The 21,784-nt window shown below is 46.4% G+C and overlaps 2 protein-coding genes across 9 annotated transcripts in view; both read left to right on the forward strand.

Moving 5' to 3' along the window:
* The first annotated feature begins 10,613 nt into the window (after positions 1–10,613).
* On the forward strand, positions 10,614–14,576 carry fdps (farnesyl diphosphate synthase (farnesyl pyrophosphate synthetase, dimethylallyltranstransferase, geranyltranstransferase)). Of its 2 annotated transcripts, none has more exons than XM_021598292.3 (10): positions 10,614–10,838; positions 11,491–11,646; positions 11,825–11,965; positions 12,077–12,157; positions 12,355–12,477; positions 12,562–12,650; positions 12,798–12,870; positions 12,970–13,047; positions 13,135–13,269; positions 13,458–14,576. In XM_021598292.3, the coding sequence occupies exons 1-10, from the start codon at positions 10,836–10,838 to the stop codon at positions 13,650–13,652; spliced, it is 1,074 nt and encodes a 357-aa protein (XP_021453967.1). In that variant the 5' UTR covers positions 10,614–10,835; the 3' UTR covers positions 13,653–14,576. The 2 variants fall into 2 exon arrangements, with proteins under 2 accessions (XP_021453967.1, XP_090046666.1); XM_090190540.1 differs by having other exon boundaries at positions 10,832–11,033.
* Positions 14,577–14,992: 416 nt separating this feature from the next.
* Positions 14,993–21,784, forward strand: part of rusc1 (RUN and SH3 domain containing 1) — a 28,288-nt gene continuing 21,496 nt past the window's right edge. For all 7 annotated transcript variants that reach the window (XM_036939706.2, XM_036939711.2, XM_036939710.2 and 4 more), the window contains exons 1-2: positions 14,993–15,157; positions 16,534–19,973. In XM_036939706.2, the coding sequence (XP_036795601.1) occupies positions 16,661–19,973 (3,313 nt within the window). In that variant the 5' untranslated portion in view covers positions 14,993–15,157; positions 16,534–16,660. The remainder of the gene's footprint in view (positions 15,158–16,533; positions 19,974–21,784) is intronic.

A 21,784-nucleotide genomic window follows, 5' to 3' on the forward strand; every position in this document is an offset into this window, starting at 1 on the left:
ACCATCTACCCCAAACTCAAAACTCACACACCATCTAACCTAACCTAAACTCAAAATTAACACACCATCTACCCCAAACTCAAAACTCACACACCATCTACCCCAAACTCAAAACTCACACACCATATACCCCAAACTCAAAACCAACACACCATCTACCCCAAACTCAAAACTCACACACCATCTACCCCAAACTCAAAACTAACACACCATCTACCCCAAACTCAAAACTAACACACCATCTACCCCAAACTCAAAACTCACACACCATCTACCCCAAACTCAAAACTAACACACCATCTACCCCAAACTCAAAACTCACACACCATCTACCCCAAACTCAAAACTCAAACACCATCTACCCCAAACTCAAAACTCACACACCATATACCCCAAACTCAAAACTAACACACCATCTACCCCAAACTCAAAATGCACACACCATCTACCCCAAACTCAAAACTCACACACCATCTAACCTAACCTAAACTCAAAACTAACACACCATCTACCCCAAACTCAAAACTAACACACCATCTACCCCAAACTCAAAACTCACACACCATATACCCCAAACTCAAAACTAACACACCATCTACCCCAAACTCAAAACGCACACACCATCTACCCCAAACTCAAAACTCACACACCATCTAACCTAACCTAAACTCAAAATTAACACACCATCTACCCCAAACTCAAAACTCACACACCATCTACCCCAAACTCAAAACTCACACACCATATACCCCAAACTCAAAACCAACACACCATCTACCCCAAACTCAAAACTCACACACCATCTACCCCAAACTCAAAACTAACACACCATCTACCCCAAACTCAAAACTAACACACCATCTACCCCAAACTCAAAACTCACACACCATCTACCCCAAACTCAAAACTAACACACCATCTACCCCAAACTCAAAACTCACACACCATCTACCCCAAACTCAAAACTCAAACACCATCTACCCCAAACTCAAAACTCACACACCATATACCCCAAACTCAAAACTAACACACCATCTACCCCAAACTCAAAATGCACACACCATCTACCCCAAACTCAAAACTCACACACCATCTAACCTAACCTAAACTCAAAACTAACACACCATCTACCCCAAACTCAAAACTAACACACCATCTACCCCAAACTCAAAACTAACACACCATCTACTCCAAACTCAAAACTAACACACCATCTACCCCAAACTCAAAACTAACTCACCATCTACCCCAAACTCAAAACTAACACACCATCTACCCAAAACTCAAAACTAACACACCATCTACCCCAAACTTAAAACTAACACACCATCTACCCCAAACTCAAAACTCACACACCATCTACCCCAAACTCAAAACTCACACACCATCTACCCCAACTCAAAACTCACACACCATCTACCCCAAACTCAAAACTCACACACCATATACCCCAAACTCAAAACTAACACACCATCTACCCCAAACTCAAAACTCACACACCATCTACCCCAAACTCAAAACTAACACACCATCTACCCCAAACTCAAAACTAACACACCATCTACCCCAAACTCAAAACTCACACACCATCTACCCCAAACTCAAAACTAACACACCATCTACCCCAAACTCAAAACTCACACACCATCTACCCCAAACTCAAAACTCACACACCATCTACCCCAAACTCAAAACTCACACACCATATACCCCAAACTCAAAACTAACACACCATCTACCCCAAACTCAAAATGCACACACCATCTACCCCAAACTCAAAACTCACACACCATCTAACCTAACCTAAACTCAAAACTAACACACCATCTACCCCAAACTCAAAACTAACACACCATCTACACCAAACTCAAAACTAACACACCATCTACCCCAAACTCAAAACTAACACACCATCTACCCCAAACTCAAAACTAACTCACCATCTACCCCAAACTCAAAACTAACACACCATCTACCCAAAACTCAAAACTAACACACCATCTACCCCAAACTTAAAACTAACACACCATCTACCCCAAACTCAAAACTCACACACCATCTACCCCAAACTTAAAACTAACACACCATCTACCCCAAACTCAAAACTCACACACCATCAACCCCAAACTCAAAACTAACACACCATCTACCCCAAACTCAAAACTCACACACCATCAACCCCAAACTCAAAACTAACACACCATCTACCCCAAACTCAAAACTCACACACCATCTACCCCAAACTCAAAACTCACACACCATCTACCCCAAACTCAAAACTCACACACCATCAACCCCAAACTCAAAACTAACACACCATCTACCCCAAACTCAAAGCTCACACACCATCTACCCCAAACTCAAAACTCACACACCATCTACCCCAAACTCAAAACTAACACACCATCTACCCCAAACTCAAAACTCACACACCATCTACCCCAAACTCAAAACTAACACACCATCTACCCCAAACTCAAAACTCACACACCATCTACCCCAAACTCAAAACTCACACACCATCTACCCCAAACTCAAAACTCACACACCATATACCCCAAACTCAAAACTAACACACCATCTACCCCAAACTCAAAATGCACACACCATCTACCCCAAACTCAAAACTCACACACCATCTAACCTAACCTAAACTCAAAACTAACACACCATCTACCCCAAACTCAAAACTAACACACCATCTACACCAAACTCAAAACTAACACACCATCTACCCCAAACTCAAAACTAACACACCATCTACCCCAAACTCAAAACTAACTCACCATCTACCCCAAACTCAAAACTAACACACCATCTACCCAAAACTCAAAACTAACACACCATCTACCCCAAACTTAAAACTAACACACCATCTACCCCAAACTCAAAACTCACACACCATCTACCCCAAACTTAAAACTAACACACCATCTACCCCAAACTCAAAACTCACACACCATCAACCCCAAACTCAAAACTAACACACCATCTACCCCAAACTCAAAACTCACACACCATCAACCCCAAACTCAAAACTAACACACCATCTACCCCAAACTCAAAACTCACACACCATCTACCCCAAACTCAAAACTCACACACCATCTACCCCAAACTCAAAACTCACACACCATCAACCCCAAACTCAAAACTAACACACCATCTACCCCAAACTCAAAGCTCACACACCATCTACCCCAAACTCAAAACTCACACACCATCAACCCCAAACTCAAAACTAACACACCATCTACCCCAAACTCAAAACTCACACACCATCTACCCCAAACTCAAAACTAACACACCATCTACCCCAAACTCAAAACTCACACACCATCTACCCCAAACTAAACTCACACACCATCTACCCCAAACTCAAAACTAACACACCATCTACCCCAAACTCAAAACTCACACACCATCTACCCCAAACTCAAAACTAACACACCATCTACCCCAAACTCAAAACTCACACACCATCTACCCCAAACTCAAAACTCACACACCATCTACCCCAAACTCAAAACTCACACACCATCTACCCCAAACTCAAAGCTAACACACCATCAACCCCAAACTCAAAACTGACACACCATCTACCCCAAACTCAAAACTCACACCATCTACCCCAAACTCAAAACTCACACACCATCTACCCCAAACTCAAAACTCACACACCATCTACCCAAAACTCAAAACTAACACACCATCTACCCCAAACTTAAAACTAACACACCATCTACCCCAAACTCAAAACTCACACACCATCTACCCCAAACTCAAAACTCACACACCATCAACCCCAAACTCAAAACTCACACACCATCTACCCCAAACTCAAAACTCACACACCATCTACCCCAAACTCAAAACTCACACACCATCTACCCCAAACTCAAAACTCACACACCATCTACCCCAAACTCAAAACTCACACACCATCTACCCCAAACTCAAAACTCACACACCATCTACCCCAAACTCAAAGCTAACACACCATCAACCCCAAACTCAAAACTCACACACCATCTACCCCAAACTCAAAACTCACACACCATCTACCCCAAACTCAAAGCTAACACACCATCTACCCCAAACTCAAAACTCACACACCATCTACCCCAAACTCAAAACTCACACACCATCTACCCCAAACTCAAAGCTAACACACCATCTACCCCAAACTCAAAACTCACACACCATCTACCCCAAACTCAAAACTCACACACCATCTACCCCAAACTCAAAACTCACACACCATCTACCCCAAACTCAAAACTCACACACCATCTACCCCAAACTCAAAACTCACACACCATCAACCCCAAACTCAAAACTAACACACCATCTACCCCAAACTCAAAGCTCACACACCATCTACCCCAAACTCAAAACTCACACACCATCAACCCCAAACTCAAAACTAACACACCATCTACCCCAAACTCAAAACTCACACACCATCTACCCCAAACTCAAAACTAACACACCATCTACCCCAAACTCAAAACTCACACACCATCTACCCCAAACTCAAAACTAACACACCATCTACCCCAAACTCAAAACTAACACACCATCTACCCCAAACTCAAAACTCACACACCATCTACCCCAAACTCAAAACTAACACACCATCTACCCCAAACTCAAAACTCACACACCATCTACCCCAAACTCAAAACTCACACACCATCTACCCCAAACTCAAAACTCACACACCATCTACCCCAAACTCAAAACTCACACACCATCTACCCCAAACTCAAAACTCACACACCATCTACCCCAAACTCAAAGCTAACACACCATCAACCCCAAACTCAAAACTGACACACCATCTACCCCAAACTCAAAACTCACACCATCTACCCCAAACTCAAAACTCACACACCATCTACCCCAAACTCAAAACTCACACACCATCAACCCCAAACTCAAAACTCACACACCATCTACCCCAAACTCAAAACTCACACACCATCTACCCCAAACTCAAAACTCACACACCATCTACCCCAAACTCAAAACTCACACACCATCAACCCCAAACTCAAAACTCACACACCATCTACCCCAAACTCAAAACTCACACACCATCTACCCCAAACTCAAAACTCACACACCATCTACCCCAAACTCAAAACTCACACACCATCTACCCCAAACTCAAAACTCACACACCATCTACCCAAAACTCAAAACTAACACACCATCTACCCCAAACTCAAAACTCACACACCATCTACCCCAAACTCAAAACTCACACACCATCTACCCCAAACTCAAAGCTAACACACCATCAACCCCAAACTCAAAACTCACACACCATCTACCCCAAACTCAAAACTCACACACCATCTACCCCAAACTCAAAGCTAACACACCATCTACCCCAAACTCAAAACTCACACACCATCTACCCCAAACTCAAAACTCACACACCATCTACCCCAAACTCAAAGCTAACACACCATCTACCCCAAACTCAAAACTCACACACCATCTACCCCAAACTCAAAACTCACACACCATCTACCCCAAACTCAAAACTCACACACCATCTACCCCAAACTCAAAACTCACACACCATCTACCCCAAACTCAAAACTCACACACCATCAACCCCAAACTCAAAACTAACACACCATCTACCCCAAACTCAAAGCTCACACACCATCTACCCCAAACTCAAAACTCACACACCATCAACCCCAAACTCAAAACTAACACACCATCTACCCCAAACTCAAAACTCACACACCATCTACCCCAAACTCAAAACTAACACACCATCTACCCCAAACTCAAAACTCACACACCATCTACCCCAAACTCAAAACTAACACACCATCTACCCCAAACTCAAAACTAACACACCATCTACCCCAAACTCAAAACTCACACACCATCTACCCCAAACTCAAAACTAACACACCATCTACCCCAAACTCAAAACTCACACACCATCTACCCCAAACTCAAAACTCACACACCATCTACCCCAAACTCAAAACTCACACACCATCTACCCCAAACTCAAAACTCACACACCATCTACCCCAAACTCAAAACTCACACACCATCTACCCCAAACTCAAAGCTAACACACCATCAACCCCAAACTCAAAACTGACACACCATCTACCCCAAACTCAAAACTCACACCATCTACCCCAAACTCAAAACTCACACACCATCTACCCCAAACTCAAAACTCACACACCATCAACCCCAAACTCAAAACTCACACACCATCTACCCCAAACTCAAAACTCACACACCATCTACCCCAAACTCAAAACTCACACACCATCTACCCCAAACTCAAAACTCACACACCATCAACCCCAAACTCAAAACTCACACACCATCTACCCCAAACTCAAAACTCACACACCATCTACCCCAAACTCAAAACTAACACACCATCTACCCCAAACTCAAAACTCACACACCATCAACCCCAAACTCAAAACTCACACACCATCTACCCCAAACTCAAAACTCACACACCATCTACCCCAAACTCAAAGCTAACACACCATCTACCCCAAACTCAAAACTCACACACCATCTACCCCAAACTCAAAACTCACACACCATCTACCCCAAACTCAAAGCTAACACACCATCTACCCCAAACTCAAAACTCACACACCATCTACCCCAAACTCAAAACTCACACACCATCTACCCCAAACTCAAAGCTCACACACCATCTACCCCAAACTCAAAACTCACACACCATCAACCCCAAACTCAAAACTAACACACCATCTACCCCAAACTCAAAACTCACACACCATCTACCCCAAACTCAAAACTAACACACCATCTACCCCAAACTCAAAACTCACACACCATCTACCCCAAACTCAAAACTAACACACCATCTACCCCAAACTCAAAACTAACACACCATCTACCCCAAACTCAAAACTCACACACCATCTACCCCAAACTCAAAACTAACACACCATCTACCCCAAACTCAAAACTCACACACCATCTACCCCAAACTCAAAACTCACACACCATCTACCCCAAACTCAAAACTCACACACCATCTACCCCAAACTCAAAACTCACACACCATCTACCCCAAACTCAAAACTCACACACCATCTACCCCAAACTCAAAGCTAACACACCATCAACCCCAAACTCAAAACTGACACACCATCTACCCCAAACTCAAAACTCACACCATCTACCCCAAACTCAAAACTCACACACCATCTACCCCAAACTCAAAACTCACACACCATCAACCCCAAACTCAAAACTCACACACCATCTACCCCAAACTCAAAACTCACACACCATCTACCCCAAACTCAAAACTCACACACCATCTACCCCAAACTCAAAACTCACACACCATCAACCCCAAACTCAAAACTCACACACCATCTACCCCAAACTCAAAACTCACACACCATCTACCCCAAACTCAAAACTCACACACCATCTACCCCAAACTCAAAACTCACACACCATCTACCCCAAACTCAAAACTCACACACCATCTACCCAAAACTCAAAACTAACACACCATCTACCCCAAACTCAAAACTCACACACCATCTACCCCAAACTCAAAACTCACACACCATCTACCCCAAACTCAAAGCTAACACACCATCAACCCCAAACTCAAAACTCACACACCATCTACCCCAAACTCAAAACTCACACACCATCTACCCCAAACTCAAAGCTAACACACCATCTACCCCAAACTCAAAACTCACACACCATCTACCCCAAACTCAAAACTCACACACCATCTACCCCAAACTCAAAGCTAACACACCATCTACCCCAAACTCAAAACTCACACACCATCTACCCCAAACTCAAAACTCACACACCATCTACCCCAAACTCAAAACTCACACACCATCTACCCCAAACTCAAAACTCACACACCATCTACCCCAAACTCAAAACTCACACACCATCAACCCCAAACTCAAAACTAACATACCATCTACCCCAAACTCAAAGCTCACACACCATCTACCCCAAACTCAAAACTCACACACCATCAACCCCAAACTCAAAACTAACACACCATCTACCCCAAACTCAAAACTCACACACCATCTACCCCAAACTCAAAACTCACACACCATCTACCCCAAACTCAAAACTAACACACCATCTACCCCAAACTCAAAACTAACACACCATCTACCCCAAACTCAAAACTAACACACCATCTACCCCAAACTCAAAACTAACACACCATCTACCCCAAACTCAAAACTCACACACCATCTACCCCAAACTCAAAACTCACACACCATCTACCCCAAACTCAAAACTCACACACCATCTACCCCAAACTCAAAACTCACACACCATCTACCCCAAACTCAAAACTCACACACCATCTACCCCAAACTCAAAGCTAACACACCATCAACCCCAAACTCAAAACTGACACACCATCTACCCCAAACTCAAAACTCACACCATCTACCCCAAACTCAAAACTCACACACCATCTACCCCAAACTCAAAACTCACACACCATCAACCCCAAACTCAAAACTCACACACCATCTACCCCAAACTCAAAACTCACACACCATCTACCCCAAACTCAAAACTCACACACCATCTACCCCAAACTCAAAACTCACACACCATCAACCCCAAACTCAAAACTCACACACCATCTACCCCAAACTCAAAACTCACACACCATCTACCCCAAACTCAAAACTCACACACCATCTACCCCAAACTCAAAACTCACACACCATCTACCCCAAACTCAAAACTCACACACCATCTACCCCAAACTCAAAACTCACACACCATCTACCCCAAACTCAAAACTCACACACCATCTACCCCAAACTCAAAACTCACACACCATCTACCCCAAACTCAAAACTCACACACCATCTACCCCAAACTCAAAACTCACACACCATCTACCCCAAACTCAAAACTCACACACCATCTACCCCAAACTCAAAGCTAACACACCATCTACCCCAAACTCAAAACTCACACACCATCTACCCCAAACTCAAAACTCACACACCATCTACCCCAAACTCAAAGCTAACACACCATCTACCCCAAACTCAAAACTGACTCTTATTACACCGGTCTAAGACATCATACTCCTAAACTCGGCATTTCCTGTCTCTGAGATGCCCTTGGACATAGCGATTTGATTTGTATGTTATGGTACAACCCCCCATAATGTACTCCAAATGAAACAGGAGCCTTGTTGAAATACTACAACTTCCCTCCCTGTGGATCAAATCCTACAAAATAACCAACCTTCCCCTAAGAATGACTTTAGCTGCATGTTTTGGCAATGCTTCTTACTTTTCTCCCTTTCTCTCTCTCTCTTGCATCCAAAACCTAGTTGCTCTGAGCCTTTGGAAATGTGTAAATGTATAGTGAAGGGGATGGATCAATGTTGTGCTGTTGAACCCAGAGCCGTAGGTATACTGGGTTCTAACTAACTATCATCCATGAACTCTGTGATGTGTCTGGCTCTGGCTGAACGATTATGTCTGATCAATTACACCTCAGTAGGATTCCCAAAGCACTAAAGAGATTCTTGCAATAAATGTACAGATACGTTTGTATAGATGTTGGGGATCAGATATTCAGGATGATAGTTCCAGCAAGACTTAGTGGGAACTATGAGAATCTGGATATTATAGTCTGATACTGGAGGTTGGACAACATAAAGCGTGCAGTATTCTTAGAGGACATACTGTCTGGATTGGAATAGAAAGCTGGCTAACCTCAACCCAGTCGGACAAGAGTTATACACTCAATGGCGATATTGTGAAGACTTAAGTTTTGAATATACACACAATTATGTATGTAAGTGATTTAAACACAACACACAGATACACATATGCACACACACACACACACACACACACACACACACACACACACACACACACACACACACACACACACACACACACACACACACACACACACACACACACACACACACACACAGACACAGACACACAACCACACTCAAACACACAGAAGCACTGAGCTGTGTTAAAACTGTTGCTATAATTTCTACCTCCTATCTTGCACATTGTATAATTGTATGGCTTGAAGTGATAGAGCCTAACTGAATAAACATATTATTCTCTTCAAATATGATACATAAATGTTCTAATGCAAGAACTTTTAATGAAGTCATGTATTTCAACATATTGAATAAATGATCCACAACATGAAAGTGTTCATGTGTGTAATGTGTTCAAAATGTGTAGCTAGGTTAAACATTTTATAGAAATGCGCTATTCCATTTTATTCTATTCTTATGGAACCACAGATTTAATGTTGCATATTATATATTGTTTGATGTATTAGACTATTAGCCAAGAAACATCTAACTCATGCTTGGGTTAAACCTCTAACTCATGATTGGGTTAATGTACATGTTTTGAGGGCAGTTCCTTTCACCACAAAACTCTCTAAACATCAGACATGTCCCCCCCCATCTAAACTCCCCCTCTTCCGGATTTCTATTGGTTAGTCAGCCCGAAAGCCCATCCTGGTTCGATGGCGTTATCGAATCAAAAGGCTCGATGTCATATGAAGGCTTGTGGTCCCACGGCCCTGCGATCACTCGCGAAGGCTGTCGGGAGGTTTAGTTCAGAAGCTATGCGATAAAATAAACGCCAACGTGGTCAAAAACTACAATACACCGAATTCCCAAGTTCTGTGTGCGTCGTACTCTCCCATTTGACAGGTAAAGAGACACCAGTGAAGAGAGAATTGACAAACAGACTGTCACTACGAGCAAGGACAAGATAATAATGGTAAGAAGGACTGCAGATATTGCAACCTAGTGTGTAGTTGCTTATTTAGTTATCTATTTATGAAAGGTATCTAACGTTCAGGCGTGATATCGCTCTGTGTCGTGATTGGCTAGCCAGACAAGTTTATTATCTGGAGACTAAGCGCTGTCTACTGTAGCTAGGTAACGTTAGCTAGCTAGATGTATTCTAGCCAAGGTAACGTGCTATTTTTACTAATGTTAGTGGGTCATCTCTATTATTAGACTTTGTTTATCTGGGTCTTTCGAGCTATAGTTTCACCTCAAATTCGTCACATTACTGCAGAGAACATACTCTCGAAGCTACTGCTGACAGCACCGCTGGGATGTTGCTAGCGGTCATTTACTGTAGTTGTGCAGTTTGCTGTAAAGATATTCATCCTGTCTGCTTGTGTGTGCGCAATGAGCTTACAGTTTTAGTTAGTTAGCTACATTGGTATAGCCAACTAACTTAGTACTGGTAGTTAACAAACTGAGAGTTGTTGACACTGAACTGTTTCTGTATAAGCATTTTTTGGGGTGGGATAAGCACAAACCAGACCTTTATTTACATGTGATGCTTTGGAAACTAATGCTGTTGTTTTCTATCTCCCTCCTGCTTTTCCCTCACAATCTGAAATGTGCTCTGCTCTCAGGGTGACAGTAGTTGCAGCAACGGGACCCACCACTCTGGGGCGGTGCAGTCAGACCCACAGCTGTTTGAGGCCCAGTTTGAGGAGCTGGTGACCGAGCTCACAGAGCAGGACCTCACAGACTCTGTCCTCGCTGACGCTCTCAACAGACTCCGAGAGGTATGGTGTGTTGTGTTTGGGTGTTTAGGGGTTGTGAGACCACCATAGGAAGGTAATATATATATTTATTTATTTATTCATTCTTCAGATCTATGAGAAGTGTCTAGGGGTAGTTGCTAGGGTTTGATTTGAGAAGCCATACAACTCATCTCTATTTCTCTGTCTCTCTTTCTCTTAGGTGTTGCATTACAACACTCCTGGAGGAAAAAGAAACAGAGGTCTGTCTGTGATTGGCTCTTTGAGGGAGCTTGTTCCTCCCACTGAGCTGACCCAGGATGCTGTGCGACGGGCCCTGCTGGTTGGCTGGTGCATTGAGCTGGTGAGAGACACACACACACACACACAAAGTTATTGCCTCAATTAGCACTTTGCTGAGGTACCACAGTGAAGTGACTGACGCTGCCTTTTTATTTCTCTCTCTCTCTCTCAGCTCCAGGCGTTCTTCTTGGTAGCTGATGACATCATGGATGCTTCAGAGACTCGGAGAGGTCAGCCCTGCTGGTACAAGAGGGTGAGACTGACTGTTATCGCTCTCACAAGAAATATAGTCTAATCTGAAAGCATTGTTATGGTCAGCCAACTGGTTTACCCAAAATTAACTGTAAGCTTACATCAACTTCCATACCTGTCAACAACACCATGTGTCCCTGTTAACATAGTAGACTTCAAAGGGTTTGCTCAGTCAGTAACATAGCTGTTGTTTCTCAGGAGAGAGTGGGTCTGGATGCCATCAATGATTCCTTCCTCCTGGAGGGATCCATCTACAGACTACTGCGCAGACACTGCAGGGCACAGCCCTACTACGTACACCTATTGGAGCTCTTCACTGAGGTACACAAACACACACACACATACTTACACAGCTGACTCTTGTGCTGTAGCTGACTATTGTTTCTCTGTCCCTGTGTGTTTCAGACGTCCTTCCAGACCGAGCTGGGCCAGGCACTGGACCTGATGACCGCTCCTCCTGGTCAAATAGACCTCAACCGCTTCACCATGGAGAGGTTTGTAAGAGGGAGAGGGGTGGGATATAACGATGGAGGGGTATATGGAGATTCAAGGTACAGGTGATTGGGGGGTGTTGAGTGTATTGTTGGGGTCTGGAAGGGTATAATCTTTACTCTTTCTCCCTCCCTCTCCCTGTGTGTCAGATATAAGGCCATAGTAAAGTACAAGACTGCCTTCTACTCCTTCTACCTCCCTGTGGCAGCAGCCATGTACATGGTGAGTGTTTAGTGTTGTGATGTCTGGTCAGTCTCATTATACAAGGTGCAGAAACTCTAACTTATACAAATGGTGTGTCTCCTTCTGAATAATTCCCAGGCGGGCATCGACAGTGAAGAGGAACACAACAACGCCAAACATATCTTACTTGAGATGGGAGAGTTCTTCCAGATACAGGTGAGACCACAGTAATTATATAAGACTGACACACACACACAAACAATGTCATAACAGCATTGTTTTACAATGTTTCTCTGTTGCCAGGATGACTACCTGGATTGCTATGGCGACCCGGCGGTGACAGGGAAGATTGGAACAGACATCCAGGACAACAAATGCGGCTGGCTGGTGGTGACCGCTCTAGGGGTCATGACCCCGGAACAAAGGGCAGAGCTGGAGGTGAGAGGTCAACCATGAACAGTCACAGTTGACCATTGAACTGTAAATACACCTAAGCCATGATGGATGGATGGATGATTGAGGGAATGAATGCATTTATTCACTTCTTTACATAGCTCAATACAGTAAACTGCTCTGACTAGAATATCTCTGGTGAGAAATAATTCACTTTTATTGTCCTCTTCCAGTCATGTTATGGTCGGCATGACAGTGTGGAGAAGGTGAAAGCACTGTACAACACCCTACAGATGCCCACCCTGTACCACCAATACGAAGACGACAGCTATCAGCGCTTACAGAAACTCATCGCGCGTCACGCCCAAAACCTTCCACACGCAGTTTTCCTCAACTTTGCCAAGAAAATCTACAAGAGAAACAAGTGAACACTATGATGAGACTGTTTTTATTTAGTGTGTGTTGCACTGTAGCTGGACTGAGGAGGGCTAGTTGGTGTGGCTGCTTCCATTTCGGTCCCTTGCTCCTACCCCTTCAGTGAACACCATGGGGTTAAGGGCTAGGGCAGGGCTCTCCAACCCTGGTCCTGGAGAGCTACCATCCTGTAGGTTTTCGCTCCAACCCTAATCTAACGCACCTGATTGTAATAAGAGTGGCAACCTACAGGAGGGTAGCTCTCCAGGAACAGGGTTGGGGAGCCCTGGGTTAGGTTATGGGTCTAGGGACCTACAATAGAACAGGGCTTTAGTTTGGACTGCGAGTGAACCTGGTTGAGATTAGACCAGTCTTAAACCTGGTCTTCAAGGACCCCTGTGTGTGCCCATTTTTGTTCTCCATAATATTATTTTTAATTATGTACAAAATAACTGATTACTCAAACTGGTAATACCATGTCATCAAAAAGTATGTCTGTCTCTGTATCAATCTCTTTATTTATTGATGATGACGTGAGTATGACATGTCACTGTTAGCAGCTGTCTGCGCTAGAATCCTGTGGATTTGATGATGATGATGATGATGATGATGATGATGATGATGATGGCAGGGAGTGACATTGGTTGATGATCACATCAATCAGGATGACAACCTGGGGCCCTGTTTGGCATAGGGCTCTGGTCTCTACCGGCATAGGGCTCTGGTCTCTACCGGCAGGGGGCTCTGGTCTCTACCGGCAGGGGGCTCTGGTCTCTACCGGCAGAGTGAATGGACTAGAGCAGGAAGCGAAAGGAACAATCCTGCTGTCTCTCACTGTCTTTGTATTATGTTTTCTCTATCTCCCTCTGTGTATAATCATCTCTTTCTAATTACTACTGTACCTGCTGCTATTGCTTTTAATAAAGAAATGTGACCAACATGGGTTTAATATTCAGACCTTTTGTGGAAAACAATATAGTACAGTGAGCAGTAACATTGTGTATGGCTTTCCATCATGATTCATAAAGACAATTAGTCTATTTTTCACGGTTCCTGTGTTTAATAAGGAAACAGTGTAGCCCTGTCTTCCTCGATCAGTGTGACAAGGTTACTATACAGCATGTGCTTTTACCATGTTACCTTCCATTTCCACTGAGAATGAAAGAGAATAATAAAGATGGAGGGAGTGTGATGGCGGATAGAAAGAATGGTTCCAATACTAGAGATCAAAGAGAATACGGTAGAAGATTCCGTAGTTATTGTCTTTTTCTTGGAGGGAGGAAGCAAAGGCTGAGAGGGATGCAAGGAGCTGACAGATGAACAGAGAGGGAGATTGATTGGTGAGGCAGAAGAGGGGTGTGGTCCCGGCGGATGACGAAAGATAAGGTGGTCGCGAGAGAAGAGAGCTCTCGCTTTAACCATTGGAGAGGCTGTTCGTTGGTCGGACGGGGTTGCGCGCTCGCATCCGTTTACCGAGAACGGATTCTGCATCTCCATCTTCTCCTCAACGAAGCTGATGGTGAGTCAAATATCTCACAATCATATGATTATAGCTGTTGTTGATCAAATGCTCTCTATTTACCGAGATCTAGGCTATACGTTTTGCTATGCTTTCAACACCTGCCCACATCCCCAGATCCAGATAACCAATGTCAATAACCGTTTTCTTGATTTATAGCCTACGGTTGTTTACTAGAATGACAGATGTAATCATGTTGTAGTTAATTTAATAAACATTGCGATACATTTTGTCATAGTAGCGGGGGGTGGCTGTGTCAGGACGATGCGGCTTGAGGTACCCCCTCTCTCCCCCCTCCTCCTTTCCACGGTCTCCATCCGCCACTTCAGGTCGATAAATCCGATGGTAAATACCGAAAATCCAGCAGATGATGTGCTCTGCGGTTACGGGACGTTATTCTAACGGTTCTGAACAGGGCGACGTGTCCCAGGCCCGATCTAAGCGCTGTTCAGGTTATGATTAATATGGGCCTACCTTCTCCCCGTTTGATGTGAAGGGCACGGTGCTGCTGGGGAGGAATATGTGTTCAGCCTTGGCAGTGGATGAGTTTTAAAAGACAGCCTGTACGTTAGTCATTGCGCAACTGAGAATTTGATTATCTAAATAATTAGATCTTGTTTACTAAAGATGTTTGTACTAGGCTATATATTGGGGCAGCAGGTTGGTGAGCGTTGGGCCAGTAACAGAAAGGTTGCTAGATCGACAAGGTAAAAATCTGTCGTTCTGCCCCTGAGCAAGGCAGTTAACCCACTGTTCCTAGACCGTCATTGTAAGAATTTGTTCAACATTTATTTTAATGCAAATAAGCTTGGAATTGAGATAGTTCATTTTGATTTATCATGATTCAATTTACTTGGCCTATATATTTGTCAGAGAGAGAATGAGAGTTACAGTAATCCTTTCTCACTCCATCAAGCTGAATCTCAGAGTAGACTGGGATGCTGAAGGACAACAGTCCTTCATTAGTTCCCAACTGTTTTCATGGAGATCTCCTCCTATCACTGACATTGCATTTAGGTGTGTGTGTGTGTGTGTGTGTGTGTGTGTGTGTGTGTGTGTGTGTGTGTGTGTGTGTGTGTGTGTGCGCGCGCATGTGTCTGTCTCTGTCTGTTTATATATAGAGAGAGGGAGGGAGGATAGGAGTGAGGAGAGATGGATTTAATTTTCATCTAACTGGTCCCAGCACTGAGGAGGTAATTAATTATACAGCAGAAAATGCCCAATAGTTATATGGAACAAACCAGGGGATTTAACTTGTAAGATTTCTTATGAACAAGAACAAGCTGGTCCCTTGTACAGTTAGAGGAGCACAGAATCCTCTCATCTCTATTATCTACTGTGCCTCTATTGACTGCATGTCTCTTTTGATGTTGCAGGATCTTTGGAGTCAAGCCAAGATGTGACCGTCACGTTTTGGATCTCTTCATCCTTTAGATAGAAAACAGAACCCCTGTTTCTATAGAAACAGAAATAATTGACAATTAGAAAACTATTATTCCTAAAATGCACTCCTCTAGCCGAACCTTCGCTCCGCCCTTGAGGCCTCGTCGCATCGACACGAGCAGGCGGACCACCACCGCAGCGGAACCAAAGCCACACGGCCCTGTTTCCCAGAGGGAAGACAAAAACATGAACACCATTTCCTCTTCCTCTCCTCGGCGCGCCACCAAAGCGACCCCTGAGTCTTCCAGGACCAGGGTGGGGGTCCAGCCTCGTGCCCCCTTGGGTCAGTCCAGATTGGGCTTACAGAGAAACACAGCTCCCCTCTCTACGACCAAACCCAAACCCAAACCTAAAAGTGTCCGTGCAGCAGCAGCTGTGTCGAAACGTGCCCCTTTTCCTCCTCCTCTTCCTCTTCTTCCTCATCTGGACCCCAACTGTAATGAACCCAGCCTGCCTTGTCTGTGTTGCGACGGCCATTCCCCCCAGGACAATAACAGTCTGTTCAACCACAACCACAACAACAACAATACCATCTCCATCAGACAGCAGCTGAAGCTTCAGCCCCCTCCACCACCTCCCCTGCTACCCCAGAGACAGGAGGGGACAGGGGGCAAGACCAAGACACAGGCCAGCCCCTCTCAGCCCCAGCCTCAGGTCCTGGCCCCAGCCTGCCCCCCTAATGCCCTGGAACTGGAGAAAGGAACACAAGTTGAGGAGAATGCAGATGTTAACAAGAACACAGATGTGGTCATAGACAACAAGAAAGAAACGGAGGAAGAGATGGATGACAAGAAAGAAACAGAGGAGGAAGAGGAAAACAGTGTTGATGTTGAAGTTGATGATGAGGAGGAGGGAGATGATGATGATGATGATGACGACACATTGGTCCCATCGTGCTGCGACTGCCCTCCCTCTCTCCTGGATCTCTCCCTGACCTCCTCCACCTCCTCATCCTCCACTTCCATCAGCTCCTGCTCCGATCTGGAGTCAGACTGCGCCGATCTCTCCACCTCTCTCTCGTCCTCTGGCCACAAGTGGAACGCTGATCTGTCAATTTCTCAGGACCACACTCACATTCATGTTCCTGAACGCTACCCAGCCTCCCGTTACCCCCCTGTCCTGCACCTCAACCCCAAACCCCCCTCTGTCTCTCGTTGCCCTTCCTCCCCCCCACACGCCTGCTCCCCAGACGAGGGCTACCCCTCCGCCCCCGCCTCCCCCTCCTCCTCTGACTACCTGGGGGTCAAAGGTCAGACAGGCTTAGGGTCAGAGGTTGCCAAACTAGGCCTCCTGGACTTCCTGGAGTCAGTGGGAGACTTTGGAAAGATGGAGCGCTTTAGCCAGGTGATTCAGGTGGCTCGCTGGGACCTGGAGGGGGATCCTCAAGGGGATCTACTGAGGGATCGACTGGATCACCTGGACCGACTGGAGAGTGTCAACAGGCAGGTGAAGCTGGCCCACATCACCAGGCTCCATGAGAAGGGACTGGATCTAGGCGATCTGGGCAAGGAGGATCTCTCTGATGTTCTGGATGAGATGGGGAACGTGGATATGTCTTGGAAGCTGTATAAGGGCCGGGGAGGGTCTTTGGGAGATTCCCAGGAGTTCTCTGATGCTGGAGTGGACCTGACAGCACCTTCAGACTGTGACGAGCCCCTGGTCTCACAATCAGAGACCTCTTCGCCCATAGAGCTCCCACCGAGACCCCCCAAACCCCCTGCCCGCTATGCCAGCGTGAACTCTGAACTCCACACCTACATCAACATCAGCCGTGATATCACCCCCTCCGTCTCTGTCTGCACCTCTCCATCCTCATCCCCCACTTTCTACACCTTCAGGTGTGAGAAGGCCCTCCCTCCTTCCCCACGCTCCATCCCCCCTCCTCTTCTCTGTCAGCCCATCCCTTACTTTACTCTCTACAAATCTTCCCCTCTCCCATTCTCCCTCCCCTCCTCCACTCCCCCCATCCCTCCCCCTCGGAGGAAGCACCTAGCCCGTAAGGAGGCTCAGCGTCTCGCCACCCTCCAAGCAGGATGCGGGAAGACCCCCCTGTCCCTCTCCCCTCCCAACTCTCGCCCCCCTCCTCTCCCCCCTGCCCCCACCATTTCCATCTCCAACTCCACCACCCCCCCTGCCATCCCTCCCCCGCCCTCTCTCCCCCCTCCTCCCTCTTTCCATGCGTTGGATGATGAGATCCGTAAGCTACTGGTGCTAGCAGGACTGACCCAGGCTGAGCTCCTCAAACTCAGCCCAGAGCTGGGGGTTTGTGTAGGGGGACTGGAGGAGGAGGGAGAGGGGGAGACCCACCACACCTCCAGACCTGGACAGACACAAGATAGAGGGATGAGGAGAAAAGAGGAGAAGGCTAAGGAGCAGTATGATATAGATGGGTTGGCTGTGGATGGATGGAGAGATGGAGGAGGGAGGTCAGAGGTGGAGAGGGATAGAGAGACTGATATATTTGGAGGAGTAAAGGAGGATGAGGGAGAGAAAGAGGAGAGCAGAGATGTGTTTAGAACCACGTCTTTCACTGACATGGCGAGAAGGAGGAAGAGAAACAGCGGGTTTGGGGCTAACGTTAGCCTAGCATCTGACTCCTACTACAGCACTGGCAATACCAACACCTCTAACAATGTTAACTTCGAGACTTTCAAATATTCCCCTGTGCTCTCGGAAACCCCTCCCCCTCCTCCTCCGCGTCCCTTACCCCCTGTCCCCCCTACCCTGCCCCCCCTCAAAGTTTGCACCCTACTCGCCAACTCTTTACGCCCTGAGCGATTTGATTGGCTCATGGCTTTCTCCCCCGATGGTGAAACCCTGACCCTGCCCCCGCCCTTGGAAGTTAGAAAATCCAATGAGGAAACCCTGAAGAAATCTACTTCCGGGTCAACGTCGTCATCTGGGTCAACGTCAGGGTCGGGTTCAAAAGTGATGACCTTCAAAGAACTGCGTAACCGTAGCAAACACAGCTCCCCGGCCTACCAACTAATAACTGAACCGGATCCTGATCCCACAGTCATAACCCCTGACCCTGACTTCCTCTACAACCTCAAGTGGAGGAGGGAAAAGACGGACAGTGACGGAATCCAATGGGAGTACACCTCCCAGGCCCAGGCCACCTTCCTGCAACCACCTCCCCTCACCTCATTGGCTGCTTTTAGGGAAATGTTCCAGAAAGCAGAGGATGCGATTGGACAACCCCAGTTATGTCCCTCGCAGCGGATTGGGTGCTCAGCCAGTGAAGGGAACCTGTGGAGGATGGATGGACAGAGAAAAGAGGAGGGAGAAAAGAGGAAAGAAGAGGTAGAGGAAGAAGAGGTGGAGGTGAGAGGAACAGCTGATGGAGGAAGAACCTGGGAGTCAAGAACTACAGGTGAGTTAGATGATGATGATGATGACTATAGGCCTAGTTGCTGACTGTGAGGTGCTGATTTGGGGTGAAAATGTGGAGGTAGTAACAAACTACAGTATTCACTGAAGCCACCTTCCATCTAATATTATGTACACAACACCACATCTGAAACTGTGTCTTCTCATGGGAATAAAAACTAAACCAGCAGAGAGAAGGGTGACAAAAACACGGGGAGAATTCTCCGCATTCCAGAGTAGAGGGAAAGAGAAATAAGGGGAACAAGAGAGAGATGCATACATAGATGGGTGCAGTGGAATGTAGTTTCTATCTAGGATGGACAGATAGATGATGGAGATGGAAAGGAGGAGAGAAAAAGGACTAGATGGGCTGCACTCATTCTTTTTCAGGGATGGACAGGTGAGTGTATGGGGCAGAGTGGGAGAGGGAGACAGAGAGGGAGGAAGAGTATGGGGCAGAGTGGGAGAGGGAGACAGAGAGGGAGGAAGAGTATGGGGCAGAGTGGGAGAGGGAGACAGAGAGGGTGGAAGAGTATGGGGCAGAGTGGGAGTGGGAGGAAGAGTTTGGGGCAGAGTGGGAGAGGGAGACAGAGAGGGAGGAAGAGATGGTGGAATCTCTTCAGTGCTTCCTGTGGGCCTGGTGTGATGTCATCACTGCCTTATTCAATTATTCATCCAATGTGCAGACCGGGGGGGAAGTAATGGAGTACCCACAGCTATCTCCTTCTAGCTCACACTCTCTCTCTCTCCATCTCCCTCTAGCTCACCCTCTCTCTCTCCTTCTAGCTCACCCTCTCTCTCCCCATCTCCCTCTAGCTCACCCTCTCTCTCTCTCCCCCCCCATCTCTCTCTCTCCCCATCTCCTCTCTCTCTCTCTCTCCATCTCCCTCTAGCTCACCCTCTCCCTCTCCCCATCTCTCTCCCTCCCCCCACATCTCCCCAACTCCTCTCTCTCTCTCGCCATCTCCTAGCTCTCTCTCGCCATCTCCTAGCTCTCTCTCCCCATCTCCCTCTCTCTCCCCATCTCCTCTCTCTCTCCCCATCTCCCTCTCTCTCCCCATCTCCCTCTCTCTCCCCATCTCCCTCTCTCTCCCCAATCTCCCTCTCTCTCCCCCATCTCCCTCTCTCTACCCATCTCCCTCTCTCCCCATCTCCCTCTCTCTCTCCCCATCTCCCTCTCTCTCTCCCCATCTCCCTCTCTCTTTCCCCATCTCCCTCTCTCTCTCCCCATCTCCCTCTCTCTCTCCCCATCTCCCTCTCTCTCTCCCCATCTCCCTCTCTCTCTCCCCATCTCCCTCTCTCTCTCCCCATCTCCCTCTCTCTCTACCCATCTCCCTCTCTCTCTACCCATCTCCCTCTCTCTCTCCCCATCTCCCTCTCTCTCTCCCCATCTCTCTCTCTCCCCATCTCCCTCTCTCTCTACCCATCTCCCTCTATCTCTACCCATCTCCCCCTCTCTCCCCATCTCCCTCTCTCCCCCCATCTCCCCCTCTCTACCCATCTCCCTCTCTCTACCCATCTCCCTCTTTCTCTACCCATCTCCCTCTCTCTACCCATCTCCCTCTCTCTTCCCATCTCCATCTCTCTCTCGGTCTCCCCTTCCCTCTATCATGCTCTCTCTCTCTCCACTATCTGGTGAGTCATTGGTTCATGTTTTGTTGCCTACTTCCTCCTGTCTCTCTTCTGTCCTTGACCTCTCACTCACTCCTTTCTCCTCTATCTTCCATCTTTCTTTTTTCCAGACTGTTCTCCCCTTCCCAGAATGGCTGAGATTCATACTATAGGCTACCTTTAGAGTGGTTCTTAAGAGGTATG

The sequence above is a fragment of the Oncorhynchus mykiss genome, chromosome 2, assembly GCF_057628025.1.
Source record: "Oncorhynchus mykiss isolate SJ-2025 chromosome 2, ASM5762802v1, whole genome shotgun sequence".
NCBI classification, from domain to species: domain Eukaryota; kingdom Metazoa; phylum Chordata; class Actinopteri; order Salmoniformes; family Salmonidae; genus Oncorhynchus; species Oncorhynchus mykiss.

Coding starts and splice junctions, on each gene's coding strand:
- fdps (XM_021598292.3), top strand. Junction 12,158..12,354: donor AGCCCTGCTGGTACAAGAGG/GTGAGACTGACT, acceptor GTTGTTTCTCAG/GAGAGAGTGGGTCTGGATGC. Junction 12,871..12,969: donor TGGCAGCAGCCATGTACATG/GTGAGTGTTTAG, acceptor AATAATTCCCAG/GCGGGCATCGACAGTGAAGA.